Source organism: Clytia hemisphaerica, unplaced genomic scaffold (assembly GCF_902728285.1).
Source record: "Clytia hemisphaerica strain Z4C2 unplaced genomic scaffold, Clytia hemisphaerica genome assembly, whole genome shotgun sequence".
NCBI classification, from domain to species: domain Eukaryota; kingdom Metazoa; phylum Cnidaria; class Hydrozoa; order Leptothecata; family Clytiidae; genus Clytia; species Clytia hemisphaerica.
This window is the reverse complement of record NW_027103829.1, coordinates 968,401-983,459: the sequence shown is the minus strand read 5'-3', so window position 1 is coordinate 983,459 and position 15,059 is coordinate 968,401. Positions and strand designations below refer to the sequence as shown.

Here is a 15,059-nt window from a genome sequence, read left to right as displayed (position 1 = left end):
GTATGGACAGGGGTCGGTACTAAAATCCTGGACATTATATGTGTACTAAAAGGATTTTCGAGAATTTCTTGCATACCACCACCCCATTTTAGAGAAGTGATATTTTAGTACCCATGTTCTATAATTTTTAGGGACATTTTGACACAGAGAGACCGCCCAATTTTGGTATTTTCAGAACAAATTCACAGCGCCATTTTTCTCAAGAGTGCTGATATTTGCAACAGAATATTCATTTTTGTCATGATGCTTTATGAATTGAGCAAACATTAAGGACATTTGACTGGATGCGAAAATAATTGAACTTGAGAATACTTTAGATTTTTTGGAAAAATTGCAGAAATTCTGAATAAATCACGAAAAATCCTGAAAAAAAATTCATAAAATTCTGAAAATTACTAATTTTCGTATCAATTTACTAAAAAATTCTCAAATTTCAGGATACCACCTTTTTTGCATTTTAGTACCCCATGGTACTAAAAGGATTTAAAAACCACCACGTCACTAAACAACATGATTTAGTATCGACCCCCCCCCCCTGTATGGACAGATGAGAAGCATCCGGCGACGACTTTTTTGAATATCTGCTGTTCGACCATAGTTAACCTAGATTTTTGGATATGTTGTTCTGAATTCTTTGGAATCCTTTCACCTATGTGCTGTTCTCTTAAAATGTCAAACTAAATTTATGACCCCTTTCTCTTAGATATTTGAATCCGTTGTTCAGTTTTTGATTCGATTCTTATAAACTACCTTATTACCCTTAAAGGAAGAAATTTAGACGGGAATTCAATTTAGCGGATGGCCGAAAAAGTTTTTCAAAGGCAATACACGTATTTCCTATTAGTGGATTCATGTAAAAAAGTCACGAAAAACGTCGAGAAAGTCTCTGATTGGCTGAAATATTGCATATACAAGCATATTTTTCAAAATATCAAGTAAAGTTGAGCCAACAATTAATATTATTTTATTTTTGACTATATATTTCGGACATAATGTCCATCTTCAGGTCTAAAAGAAATAATATATAAAAACATTAAAAACAGTTAAAATCCATATCTACACTCAAAACATTTCATACACACTCATATCAAAACACATACAAGCTCCTCTCTACAAAATTACGTTTGAAAAATGAACTATCAAAGTTTAACTATCAGAATTCCGTAGTGCATTCACTAGGGAATAAGATAATTAAACTTTGATTGTCAAGGCCCTACTTTTGTATTCATCTTTTTTATTTAAAGTTGGTTTCAATTCATTAATGAACAAAGCTTCCAATGTCATTAGATAGTCTTCAGATTTGTAAGTTTGAGCTAGTATTGTGACGTCATCCATTGTTATTGTTGTATTGCATGCTTGTAGGTGTCGGCCGACTGGACTGCTTGATCGTTGATGTTCTTTAATGCGCTGCAGAGTGTGTCGGTTTGTTTGCCCGACATAGCATGCTTTACAACATGGACATAGAATTTGGTAAACTACACTTTTTCAAAATGTCCAGAGTATGAGGTAATCTTTGCATGCCTCCGCCAATCAAAAGTTTGTTTACTCGACGTTTTTCGTGACTTTTGCATGAATCTGCCAATAGGAAACATGTGTATTTAATATGGCGGTTAACTGAAAAAATTAAATTTGGCGGGAATTTAATTTGGTGGATGAAGGACATTTTTGTCCAAATAGCGCCATTGAAAAAGGAAAAACTTGTTTAAAAGCCTGAAATAGCACACATTTGGGGAATAAATAGAGAAATTTAAATTTGGCAGGAATTTATTTAGCGGACGACGGAGTAAATTAAGTTCCCGCCAAAATTTCTTCCTTTAAGGTACACGAATATTACTAGTCATTTTAAACACGAATTGAGAAATTTTGTGTTAATAAAAACCCCCTTAATTAAATCCAGCCACGGTGTCCTTGAAAAAGTTCGTGTCAATTTTTGGCATGTTAATTTCAAGGCCGTTGAATACTTGCCTAGCAATATTCATGTAATAAGGTAGATACTTAAATAGGATTAATTTATGTAAATAAAGGAAGTAAAATAAGAAACGTATAGAGACTGAAAAAAAACAAAAAATGGTCATCAAAATTCGATAAAAATACGAGAAATAGTTTATTAGCAATTCTTGAGACTTAGTTTTCAGGAAATGGTAGGCAAAATCCAAAAAAAGATTTATAAAAGAAATTTATATTTTAAGTTGCAATGATCCATTGATTCAACTAGTTTCTCATTTCCGGCATTTTCGGCGGGTAAAGTATCGAAAATCGGACTCCGGGCATTATTACTTTGCATCATTGTGCGAAAAATCGAATGAACCGATCCTAAGAAAAGCTTGCATCAGACAGACGGACGTACGGACGGACGGACACAGGTTGATTTAAAGGATCTCCACCGGGGTAGGTCAAAAAAAGTCAAAAGACCACTTAACATGATTACTACCATCAAAGAAGCGCTAATAATGCGTATTTCACAACCAACATGGATAGATTGGCAGTAAAATGGCACAAAATCGATAAGAATAGCGCATTCTAGAAAGTACATGAAGACTTCGTATATGACATAATAACCTAACAGCTTTTATCAAGTTGGTGAAATCAAGGAAAAAATGGCTGTATACATATGTAGAAATATGTATAAAAATTTCTTTGTATCCAATATTGAAAAAAAAATCCTATGGGAGTGATGTGGGAAAAAGCGGTAGTTTTTTTAACTATTACGTTGCTTCACATTTCATAATAACATGGAATTATCATAGACACTGGAATAACAACTGATGATTTTTTGCCAATTTCTCATGTACAGATAAGCCTTGTCCACATTTATGCCATTATTGTTCACTCTCCTTCAACCATTAAATTATTTTTCGCAGCATTTTAATTTCGTTTCTCATCAAAACGCACTTATCTAATTCCCAAATGAGACTTTAAGTATTCCTCCGATAGTCAAACTCATCTATTTAATTGCTAATGATCTGTTGTTATGAAGTTTTAAGTTGTGAGAAAGATGCAAAACATTCTATGTATAAGAAATTGAACATCGACACCGGAAATTTTCAAACAAACTTCAAGCTCAAAAAAGTGACCGTGTCACAACGTGCCACCAAAAGATTTTCATATCACAGTTGAGCTACGAGACTCACGTCTAATACATGTCAATCTCAGCTCTTCTCGAAGAAACTTTGGAAAGATATGCTCAGCTGAAAATGTCGTGTTGTTATAAGCATTTTGTTTGATTTCATATGTCAGTCTGATAGTTTTTCTCGCACCAGATTTCATATCCGCTAGGTATTCTAGCATTTATTTTAAACTTTTGGCCAGAAAAAGTACAAATATAAAAAGATAAAGAATTTTTTAGAAAGAGTATTAATCATTTTTCAAAATGAGTTATTCAAGCCGCCATGACAGTTGTCCTTTGCGGACAAAGCCTGTATATCGATTGTTTTCTGAAACAATGGTAAGACAACACCCACTCTCCACCGTTTCATTCGATGTTAATCCAGAGTCTCTATAATAATCCCCTGATAATAATATGGATTATGGGTTATAAGTGTTATCATCTCTTCATTATCACTTTATAATATTGGCACAGCTTTATTAAGATTTATTTTGCACTTTACCTCAGCAAAGTTATTGATCAAAGTCTAGGTATAAATCTAGCCACTTTTATTAATATAAAAAAAACCTTGAACATAATTTTATTAGTATTCTCAGAGCTGAGTTGAAACATGATCATGGCTTTTCAGAAGCTTCTTGTGTTGTCTTTTGTACTACTTTCAGCTGCTGTTTATGCAACAAGTGAGTTGAAATGGCATTTGGATGAAGATGAGTCAATGTAAGTTTCTAAACATGAACATACCTTAAGGGAACTAATTTTCCAGGTCGAAAAACAAATCGCGCATTTCACGGGAATTAATTTTCGCTGTTTAAGACAAATTTCTTTCATTTTCCTAGGGACTTTTTATGGAAAATTATGAAAAATGGCCAAATTTGTAATTAGCGGGTTCTAATTTTCGCTGTTTTGCCGAAAAACCGCGAAAAAAGCCCATTGCGCATTAGCTTTTCATTTAATTCCAACTGGTAAAGGAATTTTCACTCAGCCATTTAGACAGTTGTGTTGCTCTTTATATGCTTTGATTCTATTATGTTAAGCAGCATAATAAAATTTTCAGAAAAAAGATACACAATTTACTTTACAGTGCTTGAAATAAGGGAATTTTGTTCATTTAGTCTTGAAATTCTACATTTTAATTTTAAAATAGGGCGAGCAATGTTATAATACCACCTGATGACGTTACACACGACTGCCAAAACATTCGAACGATTGATCATGCGAATTTCAAGAAAGATCCTGTCCTCAGAAACCTCAAAAAGATCAAAAGCATTTACGTGAAGTACAATCACGCTTATGGTATTCCGATCCTGGGTGTCCAGAACTTCAAGGATGAATCAATGTTAAGAGCATGTTACTTGTTAAGGTAAACCATTTTTAGTGTCACATGTTTTATTTTAAAGCAAGTGTCTGCCCCTATATCAGGTTCGCATTATGCTTAGCATTCTATTGTTCTCATTGTTTAGGTATCCAAAACTGAGTCTGTATATGCTTATAAACGTTATGCTTATAAAAAAACATGTAGAGAGTCTATTACCATATTTCCACCCTTATATTAACACCCTGCCTGGGAGTGCTTGGACTTAGTCTATTGCGGTGTAAGTCTTTGCTAGAAAACTTCACACTACCAATCGATAGGACATTTTCAAGTGTTGTTACTGTGAAGGGAATTATTAGTTTTTCAAAAACTAAAAATTTTGTTGTTTGTGATCTGACTCTACATAGATCCATGGCAAAATCAATTTTCGGAAAAAAAGTTTTATCTAGAAGCTGTCATATGGTCAAAATTGTGACTGTTCGATCCAGGGCAAATCATGATTGAACCAGTCACAGTCGGCACAATTTAAGCAAAAATTTTAAAAGCTTCCTTTAAAAATATTGCCTAAAAGTCGACCAGAGCCTAAGGAAAGCGGGAAAAAGAGTGTAAAATTATATTCCTATATCGAAGGTATTCCTATTTGGAGATAATTTTTTACGGTATTTCGGTATTAAGGAAAGAATACCGGTATGCCAGTATCGAAGAGACCTTGAAACCTTCTCCCCTTACTGACTTAACAAGAAGCCTGTTGGCTTGAAGGCCCAGCGAAAAGTAACGTGTTGAAAACGAGCGTGCAAAACAGCAAATGTATGACCCTGTTGACATGGATCAAAGTGAAGACAGGGAAAATTTTTCCGCTGTACTTCTCATTGGTTAGACGCTTGAAATTTTATTGAATGGTCTCATACCAACCGGCGCAGGTTCACCCGGTTGAATACTCTCAGGTACCGTGAGATTGGATAACTTGCATCAGTGCAGGCTAACATAACATGCATAACATGCATAGCCCTCAAATGAAAGACCTGGCTGGTCATTAAAATACAAAATTAAATCAAAACAAAAATGGTAGAGTAGAGCTGCGAGCGGAGCTGCGTAGTTGTATTTTAATGACCAGCCAGGTCTTTCATTTGAGGGCTATGCATGTTAGCCTCCACTGATGCAAGTTACCATAGTGGGCAGCACCCCTCCAACCCCCACCTGAATAAAGTCACCCCCACCTGCATAGGGTAACCCCCACCTGAAAAATGCTACCAACCCAACCCCCACCTTCTTGGACCACCCCCACCTAAATTCTGAAAAGTTTCCAACCCCCACCTGAAAAAAGTTTTTGACTGTTTTAACAATTTTGAGGGTAAGCAAGGTTAATCACTTGAAAATAATTTTTAAGCTTTTTATACTTCATACATCTTTTGTTATAATTATTAGACTTGGGAAGAAATAGATTTTTACTGTCAATGTATATGTTTATGATGAGCAGGGTTGAAAGAAAGTTTTTGAGTCAAAATAAGAAAACTAGTAAATAAACTCTCCAACCCCCACCTGAAAAAAGTCACCCCCACCTGTATAGGGTAACCCCCACCTAAGATTTGTGAGCAGGCTAACCCCCACCTGCTTAAATTTTTCTGAAAACCTCCAACCCCCCCCTAAAGTTAGGGGGGTTCCCACTATGGTTACCCAATCTCACGGTACCTAATAGTTGGGGGGTTTGGAATAAGCGGGGTGAGGTTGGAAAAAATCTCAAAACTTAATAAGCGGGGGGTGAGTTGGAATAAAAATGTCCTAGGTGGAAAGTTTCCATAAATTATGCGCACCCATAGAAAAATATTTTTAAAAACCCGCGAATAAATAGTGAGTGGGCGCTTTTTAACCAATTAGGTGCACTCACATATTCAGGGAGAAATATCCCTGCAGGCATGTTAGTTGGACCAGACCGTAAACCAGAAAAATAATCTTTAAAAAACTAGACGATAAAATAGTTTATGGTCAGCATATCAAGGCTAATATAATTCATGAGATTTAATGTGAGTTAACAGTTAATGTGACAGATCCAGAAATGACCATTTTCACTGTTCATGCATTGTAACCATGAAAAATGTTTCAATCTAGTTCAAATTTACCCATGAGCTGCATTTTAGTGTCAATTAACAGATTCCAGAATCAGTTTGTACTTTAAATAATCATGTGAGTCGAGTTTGAAAAATCAAGCCACCGATCGGTTAATGCGACAGAGCCAAAAATGACCATTTTATTCAATATACGTGTAGAATCATGAAAAAAGTCCTAATCTTGTTCAAATTTACACATGAGCTGCATTTTAGTCTCCATTAACACGATTCCATAATCAGCTTATTTGAAATAATTCTGTGTCGAGTTTGACAAATCAAGCCACCATGCACCAATCGTCAAATGCGACAGATCCAAAAATGACCATTTTATTTAATATACGTGTAGAATCATGAAAAAAGTCCTAATCTTGTTCCAATTTACACATGGGCTCCATATTAGTGTCCATTACCAAATTCCAGAATCAGTTTACTTGAAATAATTATGTGTTGAGTTTGAAAATCATACCATGTCCCACCACTGACCACCGCACGTGGTTTTGTTAACAGCCTGAACAGCGACAGATCCAGAAGTGACTGTTTTCTTATGTAGCATCAAGAAAAAAGTTCCAATCTTATTCAATTTTACACATCAGCTGCACTTCAGTTTATTTATTTCTATATCAGAAGCCATTATTTCCTAAAAATTTATAAAGTCTTTTTGACCATGAAAACAAGAAACTAAAAATGAAAGTGATTTAAGGTAGAATTTTCACTCATAAAACTTTATGAAAACTTGAGCAAAGGCTATAAGATATGGCAGAATGTTGAAAAAGGTTTATAAAGGCCGGTCTCCACTTGCGCGCGCTTCGATCGCGCTTTTTCGAGCAAAGCTTCCACGCTATTGGTCAAAAGAAAAATGAAGCAACTCCATTGGCGCGAACTGACGTAACGGTTGAAAAAAGTTGAAATGTGTTCAACTTTTTTTTCAAGCGCGCACTACATTTTTATGACGTAATCTTTTTTCCAAGCAAAAAGGATTGAAGCCCAAAAGTGCGATCGTAGCGCGCGCAAGTGGAAACCGGCCTTTAGCCAAGCGTTTCCTTCTACAGACGGCAAAATTAAAAAGTGTGTTACTGGTTTTAAGCGCCGTTTCTACCAAAACGGACAGACAGATACACGGACGGACGGAAAAGTGCTAATGAAAGGCCCTATTGCTAGCGCTGGGCCGATAATAAGGGAATAATTAAATGAAACAATAGTAATATGAAAGTAATTTCAATTCGTCATTATTGGTCTATTTCAGATATCTCTTCGCTGGTAATGAATGGCTTCGACGTTACGGAAAACTAACCAAGTTGTATCTTAGTGGAAACAAAGAAGGTTGGTGCTGTCCGCCACAGATGGGAAACAATGGCTTATCATGTTCATGTGGTGTAGGCGTCAAATATCCTTTCACTGGAAGAGGAGCGCCTGCACACGAAATGGCACATTGGTTTATCAAACGCATGTTAGTGCCAATGGCCAGAGATGGACGATTAAAAGTTCCTACATTCCAAAATGATAAGTTTAGAAATTATACTGAAACAGATTACTTGAAGAAGAAAGGTGATAAACTTTCTGATTTCTTACTCAACTCTTATCACCAAGACCACGCAAGAGGTAGTACTAAAATCAAAGACGAGAAATTACATCATTATTTTATTTATACTGGACAAGAAAAACTCATCATCAAGAATGGTGGTTTGAAGAAAGCACAAGAAGATGCCAACAGGTTGAAAACGGAGAATAAAAACTTGTACGCCATCTTGAAACAAGTCTGGCAATGCGAAAATGATTACGTCATGGTTTGCAAGGTATGTGTAACTACCTACATTTTTATGTACAGTAAATAGAACGAAATGAGTTATTATTAAAAGTTTTGGCAATTTTTGGGCCAAAGAGTCACAAAATTGTAGCCTTGTGTAAATAAGGTACACTATTTCAGGTGTTTTTTTTTTACATGTCGATCGATTGCTTATTTATAGATAATGTGATCATACGTTTATTTATTTTTCCAGTTTCTATAAGGACTCGATTGAGTATGATCTGAGGCTTAAATTGAAACTTCAGAAGAAGAGGTAAAGTAATGATTTAGAAGGTCCTTATAAAGAACATTAGAAGCCCGAAATGGGCTTTTGAATATGGGGGGGGTGGAGGATATAACATTTCTTGGAAATTTACCTCCCGGACATTGTGACTGTCCCCCCGGACAAGCATCAATTACCACAAAATTAACCTCAAACAGAGCAAATTTAGCCCCCAGACAAGGCAAATTTTGTAGATTTTTCACTACCCTACAGACACTATATCCTTCACCCCCATGTACGGACATTTTCTGGAAAAGCCCAATCACCAAAATTTGATTGTTCTTTTATCAAAAGAGTATCATTTATGTCATTCCATAGGACGCAGCCTACGATTTCACAAAAGGATTATCGCAAAGATTAACCATTGCCCAAGTTGACCCAAAAGACCCACAAAAGATGATATGTAACCCAACTTTGGATCAGCCAGAGTTGAGAGCCCCTAAACCAATCATCGACGTGTCACGTGATGTTCTTACAGACAAGAAGAAATGTGAAAAAGTTGTAAAAAAATCTGGTTCGGACGTAAAGGGATTGAAGAAAGGAGATCTGGACGCCAGTTTAGGTAACGATAGAGATGATATGGGTAATGAATATGTTTGGTTTCTTAGAAGATGTTGTGCGAAAACAGCGAAATTTTCATTTGTATGATTTTAATGTTTAAATTATCTATAACGGGGACAAAATTATGTAAGGTAACATATGGGGAATGTAAAAATCAGTTTGGGTAACGATCGAGAGATAGTATGGGCGATTAAAATGTTTGGTTTTTGAGAAGATATCGTGCTAAAAAGAGTGAAGTTTTTCATTTGAGTAATTTTAATGCTTATTTTTTTGTAACGGGGCCAAAGTAATGTGGGGAAACAAATTGGTAAAAGTAATCAAAAGTTAGATCCCAGTTTGGGAAACGAACACGGGGTATGTGCGATGGATAAAATGCTTCATTTATTTTTAAGTAAAATGAATATAATTGTGTAGCATCTAATAAGGATATTTTGAATTATCTTCGGATAGTTAGAGTTCAGAAATAAAATGTTTGCTTTCAAGACTCTTGCACTCTTTTTTTTTGTTTTCTCTGCTTTCTTAGGATGACTTAATTTCGTCATCATCATTCGAGTACATACTACAATCTCAGTCAAAATATATTGGGAATTTTGGTTAATTCCTCGTTTTCAGCAATTTAAAGTTCGGGCGAAAAAGTCGCTTTTGGGCAAATTGATAAATTTATTAACTAATATTTCAATTCGGGAGGGGTTTATAGACTTCCAAGCTATATTCTGAGCCATATTGGACCATTCTTGGCGTTAAAACTCAGAGTTAAAACTCTACCCGCCCAACCTAATTTAGAGCGCTTCCAAATCGTTTGTGGTTTTAAGATTTCTTAGGAATTTCCCTTTTTTTCTCAAATACCATGACTTTGATTGTAGTAATAAAAATACAAGGTAACCATTATTACGCAGTCGTATTTAACCGTAGCATACTAAGACCTTGCCGTAATCGCAGCGTAAAAAATGGTCTACCGGAAAAACTGCTCTCCACTCTTGGTCTACCCGTTGATTAGAATATTTCTATCCCAAATATCTGAGACTGAAGTAAAATTATTTATTGATTAGAGGTAACTCTAAATAAAAAAGATTTCTATATTAACTCCCACAAAGTCTTCGACGCTGAGAAAATCGTCACGCTCTTGGCATTCTAAGACATCAATCTCTTAGCATACTATATAACCTCTTAGTATACTAACGACGTAATACGAGTCAAATATCTTAGCATATTAAGAGGTCGTAGTATACTTCGTGGCCTTAGTATAGTACGCAGAGGCGGGTATTTGAAACAAGTAGCTGTAAGCATGAACATTTAAACGACTGGACATCCATCTCCTTTGTATTTTTGAAGATAACACTGCTAGCTTCGTTGCCGCCTCGTTAAAACATAAAAGGAAACAATGTATTTTGATGATACACCTCTTGGGAATACCTTGCTAACAACGTCAAAACTTCGACAAAAGTCTGTTCTACTCTTTTTAAGTATTTTATCTATATTATAACAAAGATAACAGAGACAAAATCATCGTCAGCTTGTCAAAACTCCGACTGATATTTCTAAATTTTGACTTAAAAGTGTCGAGTAATTTAAGAGAGTGTCACATTCAAATTTTGATATTCTTATGACACAGGCTCTCAACTTTGGCAAGTTATTTTTTTCACGTCATCAAAAAAATTATTGGAGTGACAAAAGTGATTCAAAAGTATACACGCAGTTGAAATTCTGCATTTCAGAGTTGAAAGTGTTGATAAAATATATTGCAAACGTGTGAAAAAATTCGAGAATAATTTTTTTTGTGAATTATGACTGATGTTCAAGCTCTATTAATCCTTTTACCTAAATAATTCAAAGAAATAAAATTATGACGGAATATTCTCGGATTTTTCATATCAATTTTGAAATATTGGCGGCAACGAAGCTCGCTTCAAAGAGACAATAAAAGATAGATGTCCAGTCGTTTATATGTTCATGCTGTAAGGTGGAAGAATAATATAAAAGAACGCTTAAGATGACGATAATATTATTAGTATTCGACCTGATTACGTAATCTAAACCTTTCGCCATTCAAAGGAGGAATAACTAACTTGAATTTTGAGCTATCATACTTTAAATTTGCTTCACGCTCAAAAGTTATAACAAAAATTTGAAAAAATTATCTTTGTGTATTAAAAAAGAATCAAAATAGCTTTTTTCAGTGTTTTGTATGCTTGAATTTGATCCCCTATTTTTTCTCAAAAATGACGCTTTTTCGAAAGAGAATTTTCTTCATAACTTTTGAACACGTGAAGCAAATTTAAAAAGTATAAAAGCCTAAATAAATTTAAGTTAGCCTTTCTTCTATCTGATGGTGAAAAGTTAGATACATAAAATTTTTAGTTTTCTCACAATCTTAATTCAAACTTGGTCTAATTCTATTATAGCAACTATCTGGTCTTTTAAATGTTTATAAATAAACCGTCTGAGTAAGCTGTTTGAAAAAATCCATCTAACTACATACTTTGCAGACCAGATAATGCTATGGCAGAATTAAACAAGGTGTTAGCATTGCACAGAGTTATGGTGTCATCTACATGAAGCAGGGTCAATCTAAAAAATTCATGCTCAGACAAACAAAACAATTCTTTGTTTTCTCAGGCAATAATTTTGAGATTGGAACTTTGGATTTGTCAACAGCGACAAGACAGTATCACTAAAATCATTAAAGGAATAATCAGATCGTTTGAGATATTCAGATTACCTTAAACTGCAGTTCTTAGTAAAACCTCAAAGTATTTTTGTGTTTTACTGTAACAATTTTCCAAAATCGAGATATCAAAATTTCAAATTTTTGAAAATGGGTTCTTACACGGTTCTTACGTTGAAATTTCATCCTAAAAGCCAAAAACTTGTAACTTAATATCTTAACTTTGGAAAATAGTTAGGGAAAAATATTTCGAGATTTTGCTCAGAACTACACACATGCTAAATGTTACAAAACATGTGATTTAATTTCATCCCTTTAATGCTTTAGTAGTTATAAAAAGTATTTCAATGTTGATCAAAATGACCAAATATTTATTCAGGGTAAAGGTACATCTATTATTTGAGACACAGGATTTTGACATCATACCATGTTTGTCCTGCTTCACTATGAATCTAAGAAAGCCATGGGTAATACCCTATTCACAAAGTAAAAATCAAAGAAAAACTGCTGCAGCATGGCATGGACCAGGGGTTTAGGCACCCCTAAGAAAATAGGTACCCCCTGAATTTTAGGTGACCCCAAACAACAGACGTTAGTAGGTACCCCTGTGATTGGTACCCCCTGTGACTTGAGTATATGTCAAGAAATGAAAAAATTGTATATTTTTATAATTAAAAAGAATAATGATAGTTATTTACCCCAGGTACCCCCATAGATCATAGGTATATACACCCTGAAATTAAAAACAAATCTAGCCCCCAGCCTTTTTCAGGAAGATTTTGGTGTAGCCCTCCCCCCCCCCTGCAGGCTGCGGGGGTTCATTCCATGCTGCTGAGTAAAATTCAAACAATCGGTACAGTCCAGACGGTGTTAATCGAACAAGTTTGAATGAAAATTGCGTTAGAACCAATAATCGAATGTGTAAGATGTAATTAATGTAATCAAACACGAGCGAATAATTGCAATTCGATTTCCAAACACAATCGAATCTCAATCGAACAGCGGATTCCAGGGTAATATTCGAGTGTATTTGATTTGGTTCAAATTATGTTCTATTGAAATTAATTGCAATTAAATTAGCCCATTCGTCTAGAGCTTTTGTGTGGGCTACCAATACCGTCAACTGCTCTAACTTGGGACGATTGGTGGAAACATGGGACTGTTGATATCTGGCCTATATTTTCACATACTGTTAAATCTCTTTGACAACAAATTTGTTTTGATAACTCGACCAAGTTTATCAATCATACTTTCTGTCATAACATGTCAGGATAACTTTCACTGATAGCGCACCCTTTTTAACTTTTTTGTTTTTATTCAAAATGACCGGACGCCGATTGGAGAATTAGAGAACGCTGCCGTCTATCGCCTGGTGGGATTAACAAATTACGAGTGTTTAACTTGCTGCGCGGGTGACGTCAAACGCTCCATCATTTTGCCACTAATTTAGAGTTCTTCATTCCAGACATTTGCATGTGTTTCACTACGGATTTAAAAGAATTTCGATTTAAAAGTCTATTCAGTACGAGAAATTGTGTGTTTTTTAATACATCGTTCATTAACTCAAATCAAATGACTTTGGAAGTTTGGTGAAATGGTGGCCGAATTGCCGTCCCATGTTTTGTCAGATAGTCCCAAGTTAGCCAGTCTAAACTTAAACTCCTATATCAGGATTAGAAACTAGGCCAGTCTTACCTCTTTTATCTTTCCCTTTACAAAAATACAATGCTGACAAGTTGACACAACACATGTGTACATGTACATTGACAAGTAATCCCTGAGAGAAGTTTTTGTAGAAATCTGCAACAAAAATGAAAGTGGTCTCTTTGATTGCTTCCCAGTGCTCCTTCAGAGCTGTTTATCAAATTTCCACCAATAAGGTTGCCGCATTTCAAATACCCTTCTTTGTGGTACCATGGCCTCTCAGTGCCTTGCACGACAGGCAGCTGTAAAATCCCACTTTCATATATTTGTTTCAATCCGTGATCCGTGGCTTAGGTTTTTTCTCATCTTCAATTTACTGAAGAAAGCAGGAATTTGATGAGAGAGTTAGATTGACAACAGAGTGCTGTTAAAAAATCATTGAATAAAAGAAGAACTTAAATAGACCTTTTTTCAAAGAGGACGCCCTGTTGAATAATTATGTAGTCCAGCCATAAAAACAATGATAGAGCTATGCATAATAGACCTTTTTTCAAAGAGGCCACCCTGTTGAATAATTATGTAGTCCAGCAGAAAAACAATGATAAAACCATGCATAATTAAATACAATAATGTAATTATGCATGGCTCTATCATATTGTTTTTATGGCTGGACTACATAATTATTCAACAGGACGTCCTCTTTGAAAAAAGGTCTATAATCATTGTTTTCTGCTGGACTACATAATTATTCAACAGGGTGGCCTCTTTGAAAAAAGGTATATTCTTAAATATTTTCATTTTGAAGAATAGGTGCAAAAAAGTGAAACATTTTCATTTTTCATTGCATTAATCAAAACGGGGGATTTGGAAATCTTTCTATGTTTAGTTTTTTGCACAAACCCCTGTAACTATGGACGAACACCACGTTGCTAAGATATTAAATTGAAATCGAAAATGAAACCACTCAAAATCGGCCCGTACTCGAAATCCCGTAATTTTGATATACAAGTTTAAGTCTACACTGTTAGAGCAGTTAACTGTACGCCATTGGAAAATCAGATAAGAGCAAGCGTGCAAGTGCCTCAAAAGATGAGAGTGATCAATGCGAATGCAATTGAATAAATCAAACGTAATCGAGCCTAATCGAGCATAGACATAATCAAATAAAATTGAACCTAATCGAAGCAATCAATTGAATAGCAAATTCTGGGTGATATTCAATTCAAATCGATTGTGTTCGACAATCGAATGGAAATTTATTCGATTATGTTCAATTGATTCGGCGTTCGATTCGTTCGATTGACACCATCTGGTACAGTGAAGGGGGAAGTGTAGCAGTTTTGCTAAAAAATCAGCTTTACCTTTTTTGGTGTCAAAAACCACCACAAAAAGTCCAATTATAAAGTCTTCTAGTAGTTCCATTTGATGATCATCACTTTGCGTTGATGAATCTTCTATGTAGGCAAGGTTGTCCATTGTATCGAATAATTCATAGATAGTTTTAACACTTTTAAAAATCTCTGACAGAAATCATTTTTTAACCAAATAAAAGTTTGAAATCGAAAGTGAAAAATTTTCACAATAGTTTCGTGTGTTTACC

The 15,059-nt window shown here is 35.0% G+C and overlaps 2 protein-coding genes across 2 annotated transcripts in view; one reads left to right on the top strand and one right to left on the bottom strand.

Moving 5' to 3' along the window:
• The window catches only part of LOC136806824 (DENN domain-containing protein 11-like), a 32,097-nt gene extending 17,074 nt beyond the window's left edge, over window positions 1–15,023 (bottom strand). Inside the window, exon 1 of the mRNA XM_067063405.1 lies at window positions 14,821–15,023. Within this exon, the coding sequence (XP_066919506.1) occupies window positions 14,821–14,935 (115 nt within the window). The 5' untranslated portion in view covers window positions 14,936–15,023. The remainder of the gene's footprint in view (window positions 1–14,820) is intronic.
• LOC136806823 (uncharacterized) lies at window positions 3,588–9,632 on the top strand. The gene is made up of 4 exons (XM_067063404.1): window positions 3,588–3,823; window positions 4,251–4,466; window positions 7,767–8,316; window positions 8,908–9,632. Exons 1-4 carry the CDS (start codon window positions 3,717–3,719, stop codon window positions 9,235–9,237), a joined length of 1,203 nt encoding a protein of 400 aa, XP_066919505.1. The 5' UTR covers window positions 3,588–3,716; the 3' UTR covers window positions 9,238–9,632.
• Window positions 15,024–15,059: the final 36 nt, after the last annotated feature.

Excerpts from the sequence above, each read along its gene's own strand:
- LOC136806823 (XM_067063404.1), top strand. The coding sequence starts at position 3,717 with ATGATCATGGCTTTTCAGAAGCTTCTTGTGTTGTCTTTTGTACTACTT. Across the intron at positions 3,824-4,250 it reads TTGGATGAAGATGAGTCAAT|GGCGAGCAATGTTATAATAC; the intron begins GTAAGTTTCTAA and ends ATTTTAAAATAG. Across the intron at positions 8,317-8,907 it reads ATTACGTCATGGTTTGCAAG|GACGCAGCCTACGATTTCAC; the intron begins GTATGTGTAACT and ends GTCATTCCATAG.